The 20,249-nt window shown below is 42.6% G+C and overlaps 1 protein-coding gene across 1 annotated transcript in view; it reads left to right on the forward strand.

Annotated features, from left to right (window-relative positions):
* Nucleotides 1–26: 26 nt before the first annotated feature.
* SEC23IP (SEC23 interacting protein) overlaps nt 27–20,249 on the forward strand; it is a 28,970-nt gene continuing 8,747 nt past the window's right edge. Inside the window, exons 1-16 of the mRNA XM_081192864.1 lie at nt 27–360; nt 3,803–4,317; nt 6,235–6,436; nt 7,499–7,692; nt 8,857–8,946; nt 9,232–9,352; nt 10,153–10,242; nt 12,378–12,519; nt 13,417–13,625; nt 13,897–14,015; nt 14,400–14,561; nt 15,401–15,496; nt 16,849–17,064; nt 17,437–17,592; nt 18,089–18,191; nt 19,541–19,726. Of these exons, the coding sequence (XP_081048990.1) occupies nt 162–360; nt 3,803–4,317; nt 6,235–6,436; nt 7,499–7,692; nt 8,857–8,946; nt 9,232–9,352; nt 10,153–10,242; nt 12,378–12,519; nt 13,417–13,625; nt 13,897–14,015; nt 14,400–14,561; nt 15,401–15,496; nt 16,849–17,064; nt 17,437–17,592; nt 18,089–18,191; nt 19,541–19,726 (2,800 nt within the window). The 5' untranslated portion in view covers nt 27–161. The remainder of the gene's footprint in view (nt 361–3,802; nt 4,318–6,234; nt 6,437–7,498; nt 7,693–8,856; nt 8,947–9,231; nt 9,353–10,152; nt 10,243–12,377; nt 12,520–13,416; nt 13,626–13,896; nt 14,016–14,399; nt 14,562–15,400; nt 15,497–16,848; nt 17,065–17,436; nt 17,593–18,088; nt 18,192–19,540; nt 19,727–20,249) is intronic.

Genomic DNA, 20,249 nt, shown 5'->3' on the forward strand with positions numbered 1-20,249 from the left:
TTCTCTCCGCCTCACTTCCCCCTTCCCCTCAGCGCGGGCTCGGGTTGGCGGGAGATGAGGGGGAGGCGCCGGCGCCGCCATCTTAGAGGCGGGCGGAAGGGGCCGGCCCGGCCGCCAGAGGAACCCGAGAGGCAGCCCGGAGACGTGGAAGCGCCACAGCCATGGCTACCCCGAAAGCCTCCGTGGCGGCTGGCGGCTCCTCCTCGGCTGGCGGCGGGACGAACCTGCTCTTCTCCTCGTCGGCCACCGAGTTCAATTTCACGGTCCCCTTCATCCCCGTCAGCCAAGCCCCTGCCCCTCCGCCTCCTCCAGCCGCCGCCGCTGCTGCCTCCGCCTCGGGGCCTGGTCTCCTGCCCGCAGGTAACTCGGCTTGGACATCTTCGTAGGTCCCCCCCCCCCGCCACGCCACACACACCAGGGTTGCTTTTCTGTGGGTGGCCCGCGCCCGACGCGCTCGTGGGCAGGTGAAAAGGCGCGCCCGTTTGTTTGCAGGTGGTGTCGCCCATCTCCCCGTTCCTCTCGCGGGGGACTCGCCAACTGGGCAGATAGGCACGGGAAGCTTGTTTGTGTGAAAGTGCTGCCTTTGGAGGGACTTGGGAGGGAAGTGGCTTGCGTGCCTCCGAAAGGAAGCCCGTGATCGAGAAGGTGTCGTGGCTTAATTCGTGCCAGACGTCGGATCCGCTAGTGGCGTCTATGAGCCGGAAGCCTCACCGGCCAAGAGCCGCCCGGAGGTCTTTCACCAGTTGCTCTTGATGTGAATGGTCGCCTCTCAGCCTTTCCATAGATGTCACACAGGCTCTGGTTCTGTTCTCCCCTTCCCTATAAGCAGTGCTTTTTAATTATTATTTTAAAAAAATGTTTAGGGGTATTCTCATTCTGACTCAAGAAAATCACCATTTTTATAGTTCACATCGGGAAAAATAAATACAGTAAATGGACAAAAGTACAAAGATTCACAAAATGTTTAGGGGTATGCGCCCCCCTGTGTCTGCCCCAGAAAAAAGCACTTCCTATAAGTTGCCAGATTCGAGCATCCAATGACTGCAGCTCATAAAAGTTTACATAACAATGAACCGGTAGGCCTTTTAAGGAGCCACTCTGCTTCCCACTGGGTGATTACAACGAATTTGGGGGTGAGGTGGAGGAAGGGCATTCCCAGTTAATAAGTATTGTTTCCAGATTGAGTTGGGCATTTGTATATACTTTTTATTGAAAAAAAGGATTGGAAGGCACAGGCATGTTATGCCTGTGTTATGCATGTTATGGTGGCTGGGAGAACTTGTTGATGATGGGGTTTTGGGGAAGGGAGTAGATTATGGAGGGTCTGTAACACTGAGAAGCATGGGAGAATAGCACAGAGATGTATGGAGATTAGCCTCCACATCTGATGCCTGGGAAGCTGTTAATGTAACATCAGGTTTTTTTTTTTTTTTAAAGGACCCAAGGGGGATCCTGGAAATTATAGCCTAGAGCATCGCAAACTAGTATTGCTAAAGATGAAATAACTAAGTATATAGAATAAAAAGCCTTGCTGAAGCAGAACTAACGTGGTTTCTGCAAGGGTAAGTCCTGGCTCACATGTGAACCTTGGCCCTTGGGGAATGGGAGTGGGGAAAGGATCCAGTCTGTTGGCTGGATTCAGTTCCCTATCCCTATCCTATAGTGGTGAGGCATTTCCTAGGGGCAACATTTTTTGAGAGAATACTAGGTAGATCTTGAATTAGGCTAGCTACATCCTTAATGACTCTGCTGTACTAACAGGCGGGTTAGAGGATAACACTCTTAACACTGTTGTGGCCACTGTTACTTGGTGCTTGGCTGCTGAGTGTATTCTGTGTTGTCCTGTAATATTTAGTTTTAGGACTACATTTTTTGCTAATAACTATGCATGATAAATGCAGATACTGAGCACACATGGTAACAGGCAAACTTGCCTGTTTACACCTGCGGATCAAGTTCCTGCTAAAAGAGCATTAAAGAGAATATAATTACTTATGCTGAATTTTGGGGAAAGTTTGTCACTGGGTGTTTTTAAACTTGTCCAGAGCGTTGCAGTTCTTTGTGAAAACAATAACAAGCTTTGTGCTTTGTTAATCCCTCAGGCTGGATTCTTGATTATCTTGTCAGTGTGGGGGCCCTGGCATCCACTTTCATTTTGCCTGTTCCACTGGATTACAGGGCAGATTTTATGCTGTGTGTGGCTGGCTTCCATTTTGGCAGCGTTCTAAAATCCAGCAGCTCATGCTACACAGCCAGTCTTCACTACTTTTTGTTTGTGCTTAATAGCTTTTTAGAGTAGGGTTTGTTTATTTGCATGTCTTGTTCTTTTCATCTTGTGCTTATTGAAGATGATGTGACTACCTTTGATGATAAAACATTTGCTGGTGTGAATTAGACAGAAGGTCCTACCTTTTCTGTTCTTCTAATAGGGTAAAATTGTGGATTGTGATTTTCTCCCAAACCTCTTAGGAAAAGCAAAATGCTTCATCTTAGACATTGCTACAGTGGTTCCTTGGTTTAAGAACAGCTTAGTTTATGAACAACTTGGATAACGCTGCAAACCCAGAAGTAGGTGTTTTGGTTTGTGAACTTTGCCTTGGAATAAGAACATGTTTTGCTTCCTGTTGAGTGTAAATTGAGTCCCCCGCCCCTATGGGAAAGCATGCCTTGGTTTAAGAACGCTTTGGTTTAAGAACGGACTTCCGGAACGGGTTAAGTTCGTAAACCAAGGTACCACTGTATAGACATTGATATGTGCATTTCAGAGGCCTTTGGAAGCTTGGATTCCCTTTTGGGTAGTTTGAGAGACTACCAATGAAGTTTATGTTATAGCTAATTATGTTTGGGAATAATCTGCATTTTATGCTAGGAATGTCATTTGAAAATTCTAGGTTTATGTAAGAGGAAGCAGTTCAAAAAATAGTATTTGCTCTAAATGTGTTCATGTCTAAATGTGACAGTAGTGTAAAAGGCAGAATAGCAAGACATACTAAAGAGCGGAAATAAAATAACAACACTGCAATGTTTGACAACCTGCTTTGAAGTCTCTCATTATTTGTTACTATTTGAAGTAATTTTCAAAAGAAAAGTATACAATTTATCCAGGGGGAAGGATGAAAGCACAGTTCTAAAGAAACTGAGTTAAATGTCTGGGCAATTAAAATTCATCTGCAGGTATAGGCAATATATAGGGATGCACATTGACAGTGTGTATTCCTGCATGTATCCCAAATTGGCAGGCTCTCTGAATCACACCACACTGTTAAGAAACACCTGTGAGAAATGTTAAAAGCACAATGCACTCAGAATGTGTTATTTAAAAAAATGTATACATTCCTATTCAGTAAACATGTATCTAAATAAAGTGTTTTCACAGTGCTTCCAAAAAATGTTAAGACTCATGATTTGTAAATATCAGAATGGAAAGAGTCCAGGGGCTGGAATGTCACCACTGAGAATACATCTCTTAGTGTGGTATGCAAACCACTTGAAAGTGTGTCTCAGAAGGTTCTTCTAAGTAATGATATATGCATAAGCCTAACACATTAAAAGCACTAGTGGGTTAGTTGGCCAAGTGATTTTGTCAATTTAATAGGTGATTCAAAATTCTGCTTTTGGAACTGAACCCAGAAAATCTTCATACAAGGAAAAGTCTCAGTTCTCCAAGACAGTGAACAAGAAAGGAACGGGACTGGATAAATTTTCCTATTTGGGGGGAAATGTTTAAAACAGGCAGTACTACCAATAGTTTGTCCACATAAGCTTCCCTTTCTTTCAATAATCCGTGTATCCTTTGTTGTAGACGATACGACTGATGTTGGTGAAGAAGACAGCTTCCTGGGGCAGACTTCTGCAAATCCCAACCCCCCGCCAACTTTCAGTTATTTCTCCCAAGTTCCTAGCAGCAGTGATCCCTTTGGAAGCATTGGGCAGCCATCCTTAGGCGCAACATCCCCACCCCAAGCTGGAACATCTGTTTTCTCTAAGACTTCAGCTTCTCTCCCACTTCTGCCTGGATCACAAGATGGGCCAAATGCTTTCTCAGCTCCTCTTTCCAAATCACAGCCTTTTAATGCGCCACCTGTTTCAGGAATTGGTTCATACACTGGTCCTCCACCAGCTGGCTTCTCAACTCCTCCTCATGCCATATCGCAGCAAGGCTACAACCCGTATCGCCATACTACTTTAAGCAGTAGAGCTAATCCTTACATCACTCCACCGCAACTTCAACAGACACAAACACCCACCCAGAACGTTCAGCCTCCAGCCTCTGTACCACCTATGCACATGTATGCGACTCCAGGGACACTGCCACCGGTATGGAAAGTGATTTTTAGCTTTTGGAATTGGTGTAAAACTTTTAAGGGTCCTCTCATGACCTAACTTGCCCTGCCCTGCATCTTCCAGCACCTCCATTGGTTCAAAGTAGTAATTACTAAATTCAGGGGGAGGGAAAGAGAATTGGAAAATATTGATCAGTTGATAGGCAAAACAAGAAATGGCAGTATTTTAAAGCATTAATTTAGTATGATGTACAATGAGAGTTATGCTACAAAAGCTTCCTTTTGGGACCCTCTAGAGTCTAGACATTGCCTGAAACTTTACAGAACACTGTCAGATCACAGGGCAAAGTAAAAATAGGAATATAAGATTGTTCTTGATTATATGGAATATTCTTAATTTTTGTTAATAAAATCACTTCTAGACTGCTTTTCATTGAAAAAGTAGAAATAAAGTAATGTATCTATAAAATAGCACCACTATAGTACCAGAATAATTGTGAACTGGCACCAGCCATCAGGGTGTGGGAAAATGGTTGTTTGTACATAAAGGCATGAACAAAAGCTTTTATTATTGCAGAGTGATTTTGCAGCACGAGACATTGCTTAGAGCATGATGAGCGTGTGAACACCTCATGCTAGACTAAATGATTGGCTCACGTAGCATAACACTCTCTTTGTTTTGCGGGCAAGGGCAAGGTTGCATTCCTTTTGATTGTTACTTTTTTGAGTACGAGGCAGAACAAGCGCTGTGCTGTAGGAGAGAGAATGAATTATTTTTTACTGCCACACAATAAACATTGCGGCTGAAGCCAAAGCTTTTTCTTCAAGTCATCTTGGTGTGAGACTGATTATTTCGGATGTCGAGCAGGTTCCCGACATCAGGGAAGAGAGTATTGATGATATTTAAGCAAATCAAATGATAGGCATGAGAAAATATTTGACCCAAACATGCCTACATATACAGACACAAATTAGGTTTTGCATTAAACTTGATAAATTTGAAACCTACACTGAATTACCGTATTTTTCGTCCCATAGGACGCTCCGTCCCATAGGACGCACCTAGTTTTTTTAGGGGGAAATAAAGGAAAAAATGTTTTCCTTTATTTCTCCCCCAAAACCAGGTCGGGGAACAGCGGGATGGCGGCACTGCGCCTCCCCGCTGTCCCCCGAGCTTGTGGGGCTGGCCGATGTCTGCCCAGTGTGAGGGGCGCTCTGCTTCAGGGCGCGCCGCGCGGCAGGCTGCTATCCGCAGCGTGGGGAGCCCTGCGGGAACTCCTGCAAGGTTCCCCATGCTGCGGATGTCTGCCTGGCGCGGGGTGGCGCTCTGCTTCAGGGCGCCCCTTGTGCCGGGCAGCAGGCTGCTATCTGCAGCGTGGGGAGCCTTGCCGGGAACTCCTGCAGGGCTCCCCACGCTGTGGATGTCTGCCGGGCGCGCGGGGCGCTCTGCTTCAGGGCGCGTCCTGCGCGCCGGGAGGCAGGCTGCTATCCGCAGCCTGGGGAGCCCTGCGGGAACTCCCACAGGGCTGCCTAGGCTGCGGATGTCTTCCTGAAGCCTGGAGAGCCAGAGGGGTCGATGCGCACTGACCCCTCTGGCTCTCCAAGCTTCAGCGAAAGCCTGCATTCGCCCCATAGGACGCACCCAGATTTCCCCTTCATTTTTGGAGGGGAAAAAGTGTGTCCTATGGGGCGAAAAATACGGTAGATGTTGATAGAGAGCTTTGGAGAAGGCACCTCACTCTGAATCAAGCTTGTATTTAATGACATAGGAATCAGATGTATGGAATGAAGAATCTCAGGATCATTTTGTTGGATCTGACCAATTCTAGAATTTAATAAATGTATGATAATAATGTACATGATCAATGTAATCTGGAGGGCAGTGGATTTTGTGTTTTTATAACCTTTTAAAATTAATAATTGTATATGTTTAAACTGGTTTCATTTTCAGTTTTCTTCGCCTCAGTCAGCATTGCCGCCTGTGGCTCCCCTGTCAGCAGGCCCTTTGGTGAAAGCACCTCCCATCTTACTACATAACCAATATGAGCCAGTTCAGCCCCATTGGTTTTATTGCAAGGAGGTGGAAAACAAGGAGCTATGGATGCCATTCAGTGTCCTAGATTCTACAACACTAGAGGAAGTTTATAACTCTGGTAAGGCCTCTGTGCTTTTCATTTATGTGATGGCTTTTTGGCTTTGAAAATAAAGAGGACTAACAAATTGCTGATGATTTACAATGAGAAGGCAGAAATACTAACCCGTCCCAATCTAGTACCCTCCAGACGTTTTGGTCTGCAACTCCAATCAGCTGCAGACAGCATTACCAGTGTTCAGTCCAAAACATCTGGAAGGTACCAGGCTGAAGAAGACTTCTGTATACATTTGCATATATTTACATATCCTTATGCAGGTGTTTCTTAAATGGGAACGTGATATATGTTCAGTTCCACATTCAGATTTCAGATTGACTTTTGTGTATAAATCCCATGTCCTGATTTTGTTTTCATAGGCAGCTCTTTGTTTCATTCATCTTGGCAGCTTCTATGTGAGCAGTTAGAAAGGCATAGTTTGCTGGTAGCCAGTTCACAGAATTGTAGAAATGGAAGATACCCCAACTAGGGTAATCTAGTTGAAACCCCTGGGATGCAAGAATCTCAACTAAATAATCCCTGACAGATTGCCATCCAATCTCCTTTTGAAAAACCTCCAATGAAGGAGAGTCCCCCACCTCCTGATGGAGTCCATTCCATTGTCATACAGCTCTTAACTGTCATAAAGTCATTCCTAATGTTGAATCAGAATCTCATTTCTTGTAATTGCAATCCATTGGTTTGGGTCTTCCCTCTGGGAGTAGCAGAAAACAAGCTTGCTCCATCTTCCAGGCGGCAGCCCTTCAGATATTTGAAGATGACAATCATATCACAGAATTATTGCCTATGAGAATGCTTGTGTATGTCGTATACTGCCTACATTCGGATCCACACCAGTGAACATAGTGGAACAACTGGGGAAAGAGACATGCAGTGACAAGTCTAGAAATCTTTCAAAAGTGCCAAGTTTCCCAGTAACACATTTGGTTTGACCTCTCTGTTTCATTGTTCTAATATAAAATTTAAAGAGAACGAAAAGTGAATATTTCCTTCTTGTTTCTAAATATGTGTTAGCTTATCAGTTGAAGGATTCCAAGCTAATAAAACATTTTTTAATGCTTCTAGTGCAACCTGATCCAGAGAATGTTGTCCTGAGTACTGACGGAGGACGTTATGATGTTTATCTCTATGACCGAGTGAGGAAAGCTGTATACTGGGAAGAAGAGCCATCTGAAGTGAGAAGATGTACTTGGTTTTATAAGGGAGATCAAGACAGCAGGTTTATTCCTTACACTGAGGATTTCAGCGAAAAGCTAGAGGTGAGTGTACACCAGTGTGGTGTAGTGGTTAAGAGCGGTAGTCTCGTAATCTGGGGAACCGGGTTCGCGTCTCCACTCCTCCACATGCAGCTGCTGGGTGACCTTGGGCTAGTCACACTTCTTTGAAGTCTCTCAGCCCCACTCACCTCACAGAGTGTTTGTTGTGGGGGAGGAAGGGAAAGGAGCATGTTAGCCGCTTTGAGACTCCTTAAAGGGAGTGAATAGAGGGATATCAAATCCAAACTCCTCCTCCTCCTCCTCCTCTTCTTCTTCTTCTTCTTCTTCTTCTTCTTCTTCTTCTTCTTCTTAAATTGACTGAATAATAAATGTGTGTGATGGCTTACTGAAAATTGAAATGGCTCAGATTTTATGGGAAGATAAAAAATACTCACTGTGGAGTGTTGATAAAATGTGGAAGAAATCCCGGTCTGTGTTATTGCTATTGTTACTGCTGGTGCTGTTGTACAATGACCAACATTATTATTATTATTTTGCATCTCAAATACTGTTGTAAGATCAGTGAAGTGTGCTTCATCCACATGGTCCTGGTTATTCACTGATATTTCTAATAAACATAAAGGAGGTTAAGGTGTTCTACATTACCGCTATTTGTCTTTAAATGGGGTAAATTGAACTTTATGTTGATGTTCAACCTACTCTGAGATTCAGCCTCAGACTAGCAGAATATCTAAGGCCTGGGGAAAAACATACATATTCCTTTTGCTCCTACTCTGTATTTTAAAATGCAGGCCAACTTGGGAATTTGGGTTAGCAGGCAGGCTAGAAAAACACTGAATAAGTACATGGAAACAGTAATGTACACAGTGACGTTCAGCATTGTTTGAATAGATTTCTGCTCATGTGTTAGGACTTCCCTATCTTCCCCTCCCCCCTGGGCCCCCACCACATCCCCCCCCCCCAATCTGTACTGGCAGCAAGCTGGAGGGATCCTCCAGAGGAGGTTTCAAGGACATGAGGGACTACAGAGGGGATCAGAGGATGGGGAAGTTCTGTTGTGCAAGCTAAATTCAAAATATTGGAGTTTTGATACTACAGGATTGTCAATAAATGAATGTGGTATAAGCTGTTTATGGCACTGTCCTTTGACATGACATCTTGATGCTTAGTTTCTTTATGATTTTGCAAAACTGTTTTTTCCCCCAGGCAGAGTATAAGAAAGCTGTTACCACAAATCAGTGGCATCGGCGACTGGAATTTCCAGGTGGAGAAACTATTGTTATGCATAATCCTAAGGTAATAAGAATTTTTATTGCACAGTAGCATTGCATGTGTGGTTAGAGCAGTATGTGAAACTCAGCGTAACTTGAGCTTCTGTTCACGGACGGTGCCTGCCTCCACTTCCATTTTCTCACAGTCTCTTCCTCAGTGCCACAACTGAACCCACTCTGCAGGATCTCCTGACCCTTGGGGGCTAGAGATGCAGAAGAGTCATTCTCCACCCACCCTGTTCCTTGAATGCACCTCTGGTTGCAACCCCAAGTGTTTAAATGTAGTGTGTTGTCCACTGATTTTTTTCAGGTTATAGTTCAGTTCCAGCCTTCCGCAATACCAGATGAATGGGGTACCATACAAGATGGGCAGACTAGGCCAAGAGTGGTAAAACGTGGAATTGATGAGGATCATGAGGAAATTCCAGATGGTGAGTGGTTTAGGACAGAGGGCTCTCATATTAGATTATCCCCTCCCCCCTTTAATAAATAATGGGGTAGAATGCGGGCCACACATTTTCCATGCCCTAAGTATAGCAGAGTTTGTTGGACTTTTCTGATTTGGTTGGCTTTGCCAGCAAGGGGCCTAATGAGGTAGTTCCATGGAGATAAATTCAGGTTTATTTGGGGGAGGAGAACCCTCCCATCTATTCCTTACTTTATTAATATTACAAGTTTTAAATTGCTCCCTCATCCCAAACAGCCCTCCAAGCGGTGAACAACAGCAACAACAAAAATATGGAAATAGACAAATGTACCTTTAGAGATATGCTCTGATGGCAATAAATATTTATATAAAATCTGTCACTTTCCCAAACATGTTCCTTTTTTAAGTTAGCTGTGGGACCCTGCTACCAGCCTGTTTGTGTCTGTTGTGTGGGGGTGAGGAGGGAACATGGGGCTCTTCCGCCTCTATGCAGTTAACAGTGTAGTTCGCTGGCAAGTTGTGCTGTAGTTCAGGTCCTGCTCTGGAAGCCAATTGGCCATGCTGGTTGGTTTCTTGTGGCAAGGCCTCCGACTGGATTGGAGGGAAAGGGAACCTTTCCCCAGAGCATTTAATACATGGTTAGGAAGCCTCAGGCTCTTCAAATGTTGCTTAAGTCCAAGTCCCATCAAACCCATTTGGCGTGGTCAGAAATGATGGGCGTTATATTCCAGAAACAAAAAGAAGGCTAAAGATTCCCCATTGCTATTTAATGAAAGCTGTTGCTATTTCTTTTCACTTTTATAGGTGAGGTGTCTCAAATCGATCATCTAGTATTCATGGTCCATGGCATTGGCCCTGTCTGTGATCTGCGATTCAGAAGCATCGTTGAATGTGGTGTGTGTTTAGACTGTGTGCACGCAGGAGTTTCTTTTGCTGATATCTTATTGTGTCCTACTTGTCAGCATTTATATATTATTGATAAGTTACGTTATTGTTGATTAATGCAGGAGTGGGGAACATCAACCATGGGGGTTCAGTACAGGCCTCCAGGTTTCTCTGTCTGGCCCTAGGGGTACCCAACCTCGTTCTGCCACCTCCCCAACCTGCTGCTCCGCAGCTGTGTTCCACACCATTCTGCAGTGTGTCCTTGAACCGATAATACCTATTGCTTGCTTGGATATGGGTATGGAGATGTTAGGATTAGAGTCCCCCATTTCCTGGGGGACCTCTGGCTCAATGGTTAATTAGCAGAGTCGCAGACCTCTTGCCGTAGCGTGCAGTCCAATAAAAAACAGAAGAGTCATTAGTAATATTTTACTAAAAATAATTTACTAATGCGTGAATCTTGTGGTTCTTTGTCAAAGCCTTGACAAGGTGCATCTTGAGCAAAAAAAGCAGTTCAGCACATAAAATCCAACACTATACAAGAATACACTGGGAGTGAGAAAGAAAGAATCCAGGCAGAGAGATAGAGAATCGAAAGTAAAATGAAACTGCTCCCTGGGGAGCTGATGTTTGTTCCCAGTGACCTTGAAGTGAGATGTAGTCAAAACAATATCCAGCTTGCTTCTTCGCAGAAATGAAAAGTGCCGACCAGCTAGAATTCTGTCCATAATGTTGCAGCTTCAGCTTCTGCACGTACAAAGAATAGGCTTGAAAAAACTTCTGCTTACTTTGATAAACTGGAAATAGTTTCTGTACTTGAGAAACACCATTAACCCTGACAGGAGATATATGTGTGTACAAACTTTTATGTGGCAGGAATGTAGCCTACTGTTCAAAAGCAAGTGTTGCATTCACTTTCCTATGCACCTTGTGCCATTCACCCCACCTATTTTTGCCCCTCACCTTGCCCACCTTTGGCATGTGGCCCCCTAGAAGGGAGGACGTCTAGAAGGGAATGAGTCTTTTATCCTTTGCCATAGGAGCATGTAATCATGGGTCCATAGGCTTTTATGGCACACCACTTATTAGATATCATGTGTCGAGGGTGCTTCCCAGCTGCAGAATGCATATGGCAGGTAGTTAGGTATTTATTGTCAAAGGTAACACTTCCAGTCACTTCTACAGCTCTGGATATCTATACACATCAGTCTAATGGCTAGGCAGTTATTCCCCTGTCCATGTTGCAGCAACCCTCCACCAGTTTATGTACCTCCCTTTGATAGGCTATGTGCACTTAGCTTAGGACTGCGCCTGCATGGAAGTTTTCTCAGTTTCCTCAAGGTTCTGGGAGACAGTGGTGCAGGAGAGGGCGGGGAAGCACCCAGCTCTTCTCCTGCCTGACCTGCCTCTTCCTCCTCTTCTGACTCATCCTGTTCTCCACCCTCCAGCTCTGAAGCTTCCTCTGCCTCTGATTCTTGCCTCCTGGCCAGTACAGGCCCCCACAAAACACTGCCCCCCCTCTCCTGAGTCAGACTCCAGCCCCCTGCCCGCATTGCATCAGTGGCTTGCCGGTCCCTGACATCATGTGGAAACAGCTTTCAATCACTCCAATGGATGCTGCATCAAAATATCCTTTTAAAACTGAATTAAAAATATATTTGGATGGAAGGGGAAATGAAAGGATGTACTGTTGTTTTCTTTCTGAAGGGAAGGAAATGTTTACTATATAGGTAGATTAGCCAGTGGTCAGTGAGGGAAAAACAGCATTATTTAGTTTTGTTGATGTAATTATTTTGTAAATAGAAGGCATGACAACCCCTTCAGTCAGAAGGAAAGAATACAAGAATTGCTCCTGCAGCCTTTTCCCAGTGTGGTTTTCTAATGTTTAAATGGGTATCACTTCAAAGTCTGAAACAATGTGAAACTTTAGCTCTGTCTAATTAATGACTTAGTTTTTGTTTTGTATTGTAGTGATTGTTTTACAAATTTACACTTATTTATACAGTTTATGAATTGGAAAGTTTTAATTACATCAGCAAGACTTCAAAAGTGTAAAGAACTGTTGGAAAATATATTTGAACACATGTAATGGGTATCAATTTGTGGAGTTAACATTAACCTCTTCTTTTCTTCCATTTTTAAAGTCGATGATTTTCGGACAGTGTCTCTGAAATTGTTGCAGTCGCATTTTAGAAAGTCGGTAGAAGAGCTTAAAGTGAGCAGGGTTGAGTTCCTACCAGTTCACTGGCATAGTACTCTTCATGGAGATGCAACCGGAGTGGATAGGTAGGTCTAAAATACTGAAGTACCAAAACAAAGTTATTCTCCAAACTTCCAATCTGTTTCAGCAGGGCTAGCTTGTTATTTGATCATTGATCACTGTCCCAGAGATGAGCTGCTGAGACAATAATGTGATAGAATGTTTTAACTGAAAACTGCTCAAATATGTATTGCAGGTTGAGAATGAATTGCCACAAGCTATAACCCTCACTATACTTGTCTCATTAAAATAAAAGAGATCATTGAATCTGGTTTAGCGGATGCTATTAAAAGTGATCATAAAGTAATTCTGTTAAGAGTTATGTGGCTTATCATAATGGAAACAAGCCAAAGGCAGCCTTGGACTCTTTTTTGGTGCAGCTACAATAAGATCAGAAGCATTTGGTTCTGTTATTGATTAGTCACAGTTTATTGTTACATCCAACGGCAGCGTCATGGGGGGCGGTGCTCTCTGGCCAACCGGCTGGCTGGCTGGAGCGCAACTTCCTTCGATTCTGCTGCATGAGGGAAACACTCCCTACCTGCGCGCAGGAAATGATCTAGGGAGTGTTTCCTGCCTGCAGCTGCGTGGGGTGGTGGTGGAGGGGCTGAACAACTTTGGGCCATCTCCCCTCATTAAAATTGAGTCTTCCAAAGTAGGGCGTCTAATAGAGTGAAAAGTACGGTACTCTATAGTGCAGACTATATAAATGATAAGGCTTGTATCCAGCAGTATTGCTCAGCTGACTGTAAGGCTTATGTTAGTGGAACAGGGAGGGAAGCACTGCACCCCAAATCTGCTCTGGAGGTTGGAGGACCTTGACTGTAACTAATAGCTATTGGGATCATCCTGTTTTTAGCTAAGCTCTTTAGTCATGTAATGAAAATGACTTGGCTATTAATCTATTGATTTTGTGTTCCCAGGAATATTAAAAAAATAACTTTGCCGACCATTGGACGTCTTCGTCATTTCACCAACGAGACTCTACTTGACATACTGTTTTACAGTAGCCCCACCTACTGTCAAACGATTGTGGATAAAGTAGGACTGGAAATGAACCGTCTCTATGCACTTTTCAAGAGCAGAAACCCTGAATTTAAAGGAGGAATCTCTGTTGCTGGTCATAGTTTGGGTAATGCTACAACTTAAAAATGATAAGCTCTTTCAACAAAAAGCTCTTTTTAAAAATTCCACAGTTCTTGAGAGATGTTGTCCAATGTTTGGTTTTGTGACCTCTTGGGCACACCATTGCTGTAAGCTGGTTTGCGTGCAGGAAACAACTCTAGGTCATCTGAAACTATAAATATGTTTGAGAGAACAGATCAAGAGTTCAGGATATGTCTTTCTATTTAAGTTTGGACAAGATTAATGCTATCCTGAAACATCTTGTTTTGCTTCTCCAGGTTCGTTAATATTATTTGATATCCTGTCCAACCAGAAAGATTGGACTTCCACAGTTAATTCTGTGGCTTCTGTCGCTGCCAATGGTATTGGGAAGGATGCGGCTGAATATGATCAGCAGGTATTTGTGCTAAAAAGCAATTGTCCGTTAAGACTTGTGTGGCTGGCTCTTTTAACTGTTTAAACCATCTTCAAAACACTGGAAATATGCAGCCTAGTCAATTCTCTGTCTACATACTTTAGGGGCTGCCTTTTGCATGCGGCAGCTGCCTGCAAAATAAAGATCCCTGGAAGATCGGGGGTTTTGGGTAGGGTATCTGCTGCAGAAGTTACTCTGCCCAGGGAAGCTGTCAAGAGTCATGCATAATGGGCAGGCCTCTTATTCACTGCAATAATAACCTGAATAAGGCTATTGCTTAGTTACATTTCTCTGGGTATACCTTTGACTTCCACATACTGTTAGGAATTGGGGTTTTTTATCACAAATATTTTTCTTTCTTTCAAGATGACAGTAGAGTCTAATTCTGCTGGTTCTGTACATTCTCTTTCCAACGATGAGCATGATGTGGAGGACGATATTCCAACTTTGCAAAGAACCCTGGAAATGCTTAGCTTGTCTGAGTACATCAGCACATTTGAAACGGAGAAGATTGACACAGAATCTCTGGTATTTACATTACCACGGGGAGGTAGCAAGTTAAAATGGACTGCTGACTAATTTTACGAAAGGTGGAAATGTGTAATCCAGGGGTGGGCAACCTTAACTTTATTTCATGTGGTCCTTTGCCTAATTTCATGTGGGTGGTAAGGGTGTAGTGGCAGAAAGAGGGGGGGGGGGAAAGGGAGCACTCCACTTTTGGCTCTCCCTGGCCACCACCAGCATGTGGCAACCAATAAATTATCCCTGAGGGAATGCAGCCCTTGACAGAAGAAAGGTTCCCCATCCTGATACAATGGTTTCAGCGTAACACACCCAGATACGTAAAAATAAAAATACATTGTGTCAGGAGACAGGATCACACACCCACACCTATACATGCATTGCAAGAAAGAGTAGAGCGATTTGCAACATAAACCTGTACCTTAGAAAAAATTACCAGCATCCAGTCTAAACTATAGGTCTGTAGAGATTTTTATTTTTATATAATACCTTCCATGTATATAGCACTTTCAGGGATCATTTCTATAGTTTGTAACTATAGAAGAATGTGAGATTAGAAGCCTGCCATACTTACAGTCTGGAATTAAGGTCAAGGGAGGGAAATGGAGGCATATCTAAATGAATGAACTATATGCTATTATTTAAGTTACATATATTTAGGCTTAGTTAAAAGGAGTGTATTTGGACATGTATTGCACTATTTACTTTGCCTGAAATAGTTAGAATTTGTGGTTCCAGAATTTTGTTTGTTGGGTATCTCTCTCTTACTAAAATATGCAAATATAAACTGTGTTCTTAAAAAGTGAATAAGTAAACCTTGATATATATATATATTTTCAAAACAGCTGATGTGTACGATTGATGATCTGAAGGAAATGGGAATACCTCTTGGGCCGCGAAAGAAGATAGCAAACTTTGTAAAAGACAGAGCGGCCAAACAGGTAGGAAATGATTGCTTTGCAAGCCAGAACTATGGCAGTAACATTTCAGTGTAATAGAGCTGCTCAAAGAATTACAAAATAGGCATGGTGAGAGTTGGATAAGAAAGGGTTGGTCAAAGTAGAATAATACAGACAGGCATGTTGTACTTCCCAGAAAGCTTAATACGTACATAATATGTACACAATGCAAAAGGAAATAGTAGTTGAAAGAAAAGAGTAACAAGAGTTGCAAAGTTTTATTTTACAAAACTATTAGAAAAGAATACAATGTAAGCTTGATATTGTAGCATCTCCAAAATACTCCACAATCAATACCTGATTCACACATTAAATACTTTCATTGAGAAGTACGCATGCTTAGTTAAAACTGGCTACAATTTAAATACTATGAATTTTAGTACTGGTTGCATCCAGCTGAATAACTACCATGTATCGTACCGTATTGGCCTGAATATAAGCCGTACTTCCCCCCCCCAAATTTCAACAGTGAAAAGTTAAAGTGTGTCTTAGATTCGCCACCTTACAAAAACTGGCTTTTACGATATCACTGCTGAAACAGACATGGTAAAATGGAACGGGTGTGAGTGCCTGCGGAATTTTAAGGGAGTGGCTTATATTGGTATTGCCTTTTTCTCTCTCCCCCCCCCCCATTTTAAAGGTGAGTCTTATATTTGGGTGTGGCTTATATTCGGGCCAATACGGTAGTTCTTTAATGTGAAGGGCATGAGATCTAGCCTCATGACTTGTTTTTCCTGAATTGTGTAGGGTGGCTTGAGCCATAGATTAGCTGATTTTTAAAAAAGCAGAATCTAGTGCAAATGGATCATATTATTTCAGCGCTTAAAGATCTTACTAGGCTGCTAGTTTGTTTCTGAATGCAGTCCAAAGTGTTTGTTGTGAACCATCAAGTGCTGTATTCTCCGAGTGCCAGAGGATCTGAAGAACGTTCTGCTCCTATGTGGCTATGAAGGCAGGGCCTTCTGTGTTGCAGCACCCAGACTGTGATACTCCCTCCACATGGCTATTTGTTTTTGCTTCCTGTTAAGCACCATTTGAACACTGTGCCAAGCTTTTAGTGGGATTTGACTGATATGAACCTAATTGACTTGTAATGTTATATAGACTTCTTGAGGTTTATTTCTTATTTTGCCTTGTATGCTGCCTCGGGCACTAAAGTTGGAATATAAATATTTTTAAATGAATGAATGTTAAAAGGTGATTTGAGTGAGTTAAGACTTGGTTGAATACAATAATACAATACAATAATTAAACTAAATAGAACATAGCGGGGGTGGTTTCTTCCCCCCTCCTCCAAAGCTCCTCCAAAGCTTTTGAAATCTTCGCATCAATAGGAACAGAGAAAAGCAGCATTGGAGAAAAAGGCAGCAGTTGAAGCCATGATGCGGACCCAGGAAGAAGCTGCGCAGGCAGCAAAGAAAGTGGTCAGTTTTGCTTCACCTTCAGAATCTGGTACGCTCCAGGATCCATCCAAGAAAAGGCTTCCAGTTGGAGCTTCAGTTTCCTCTGCCAACATAGATTATGAATATTTTGAAGTGGGCACTGGTCAGGTAAGTTTTATGCAAGTTAAAATAGTCCTCACTGATGGAACTGTCTTTTTTTGACAAATACCCCATTCACAGAACTGGTGCTATGATGATGGGGTCACATGTTATGGAAGCGGTGGGATCTTGGCCCAGAGAATGGAGTAAGGGCATATGATTCACTTCAGTTGTGGAAGTATACAAGTGCATACAGTTTGTATACCATCCATTCCTCAGAAACACTGTTTTTAATAAAATATGTTTTTGCTAGCCTTGTCTTGTTATTATCAGATGAGACCTTTGTATCTGTCTTGTGGGATACACCTGTGGCTTTCAAGTGGGCTGACTGACATATGAAGGAAATATTAATCATCTCTTTTTTAATTCTTTGTCTTCTAGGTGTCTGTGGTATATAGTGCACTTGACTTTGAGCCAGACAATTTCTTTGCTCTGGGTTCACCAATTGGTGTATTTCTCACTGTAAGAGGAGTGGAAAAAATCGATGAAAACTACAGGCTCCCCACTTGCAAGGGATTTTTCAACATCTATCATCCGGTTAGTGAGAAGCACGGGTTTTCAATCACTTTCAGCGAAAGGACTATAGACTGACTATCCATTTAACACCTAATTGGATCTTTTTAAAAGCTCAGGAAAACAATTTGTTAGGCTGAAACTGATTTTTAGCACACCTTCAGGTACTTCTGTACCAATGTATATTTAGTTAAGATAATTACTTAAGCCCCATAACATACAATGGACCTGCAAATCGGTGGAATAGCAGTGCAATGCATATACATATCTGCTCAGTGGGGCTTACGGGCAAGTAGGTATAGGACTGCAGCTTTAAGTTTGTTGCATCTCTGCACTGGATTATGGTCACACTTTTTTATTGCATCATTAAATTTTATTTAAGTATTCGTTTTAGAAATAGGTCTCCTGTGGAAAGAGCTTTTTAAGTCCCCTTCCTTAACTGGCTTTGGGGAAGGTCATGTGGAGAGGCTCCCACAAGATTGATGTTTAGATTGATCACTGCTTTCATTCTTGTTTCCAGCTCGATCCAGTGGCTTATAGGCTAGAACCTATGATTATTCCTGACTTGGACGTAAAACCAGTTCTTGTTCCACATCACAAAGGCAGAAAAAGGCTTCATCTTGGTAAATAAACTGTATTCATATATTTTCTGATATAGGGATCTAGTCAGAAGGCTGGATCCAGAATTGGCTCACTACTTCACAGGTCATTTTGAGAAGGTGGGCAGGACCACTCACCTGTCCATCACCTGATGTCAGGTGATTCAGTGTTCACACTGTGTCTGCAAAGGAAGAATATTGAGGGAAGTGAAAATGCTGCCTTTTACTGTCAGAGAGCTGGCAGCATTTTTCTTCTCTCTAGTCATACTTCTGTGTGACCACTAAGACTGAAGCGAAGCAGCTACTTGCCCTTTGACAGTAAAAGGTGGTGGCAGAGACAGCACAGGAAGCAGCAGATGCTTGGATCAGATAACAGATCTCCACACCTGTTGTCATATGATGTCAGGTGACTATGGTTTGCCCCAAATGGCCCCACAGGCTAATTAGACTCATGGGCTGGAAGTTTTCCCCTATTGTTGTCGATTATAATACACAAACAGAAGAAGGTTCGTTCTCAGAAATAAAATTTTGCATAATTTCGCTGACCATTCTGAAAGAACAGATGTGTCATAAGGCTTTCCCCATTCACAATTTTTCCTCTCAATTTACCATTTCCCTCTACATTGGGCCTTGCCGAACAAAAATATTTTGGGGTCTTCACATCTCTTAATATAGTGGGTAAGGAGACATGGTGATCATATTCTATTATGTCTCTTTATGAATGCTTTTGCAATGCTGTGCATGTGGTGGCAGCTGTATACAGTGGTACCTCGGGTTAAGTGCTTAATTTGTTCCGGAGGTCTGTTCTTAACCTGAAACTGTTCTTAACCTGAAGCATCACTTTAGCTAATGGGGCCTCGCGCCGCCGGAGCACAATTTCTGTTCTCATCCTGAAGCAAAGTTCTTAACTCGAGGTACTATTTCTGGGTTGGTGGAATCTGTAATCTGAAGCGTCTGTATCATGAAGCGTATGTAACCCGAGGTACCACTGTAATCCCTATTGTTTGTAGTGATATATTCCTCTTAATTTCTACACATGGAAAAGTTTCAGCTGTAAAATAGTATCAACTACTATAGCTGAATTGTGATAACATGGGGTGCTTGAGGATATTGTCCTTGCATTTTTAATGCATTTCATTTTTTTGGTATCGGCTGCCAAAGTACTAGTTGTCTCAAGTTCCTGTTAGAACTTCAGCACCTCTACAACCCAAATCTGTCCTGAAGGTGGCAGAATAGCTCATTTCATAGAAGGTATATTCAGTTTTTCCTCCTAAATGCGCTCTAAATAAGTTAGTTCCTGTGGAATAATGCTTGTTTTACAATTCATCATTTCTGTGGCATTTCTAATTATTGGAGAATGGTTCTCGTTTCAGAATTGAAGGACTCTCTTTCTCGAATGGGATCAGACCTGAAACAGGGTTTCATCAGCTCGTTGAAAAGTGCTTGGCAAACCCTGAATGACTTTGCACGTGCTCATACATCTTCCATTCAGCTCCAAGCAGAACTGGAGAAGGTAGCTCATCAGATAAAACAGGAAGAAGAAAAAGATGAGACAGACGGTTAGTTGTTGCATGGCTATTATATTTTCAGTAATTACTGTAAATGTTAAGTGACTGGGACATGCCCCAGTTTTATTACCTTTGTATTAGGAAGTTAAGCTTGATGCCTTTAGGCTTGACTTAGATTCTTACCCATCATTCTGGATATCTAACCCTGTAGCCTCTGGGTAACTCCCCCAACATATAATATTTAAATTTATTTTTACTTTGAACACTTTGGCTGAATGAGAGTTTTGTCAATAGCATTTTTCACTTTGTGTCTTTTGAACTTTTGTTGGCCAAATTGAAAGCATCCCCTTACTAGCTGTACAAGCTTCATGTACAGACCACATGAAAGTGGGGCATATCTCTTGAAATGAATTGCCCTTGTAATACTGTCTCCAGATGATGCTCTTCTGAGTGACCAGCAGTTTGCCAGCTTCATCCTGTCTGTGATTAATATGGCTCACCACTGTTTTCCCTGCTTTTGTCAAAGCCGCAAAAGCTTTTTGGTAACATCAAAATTTGTGCTAGAGTAATCAGA

This window comes from Podarcis bocagei (genome assembly GCF_964188305.1).
Source record: "Podarcis bocagei genome assembly, chromosome: 4".
NCBI lineage: Eukaryota > Metazoa > Chordata > Lepidosauria > Squamata > Lacertidae > Podarcis > Podarcis bocagei.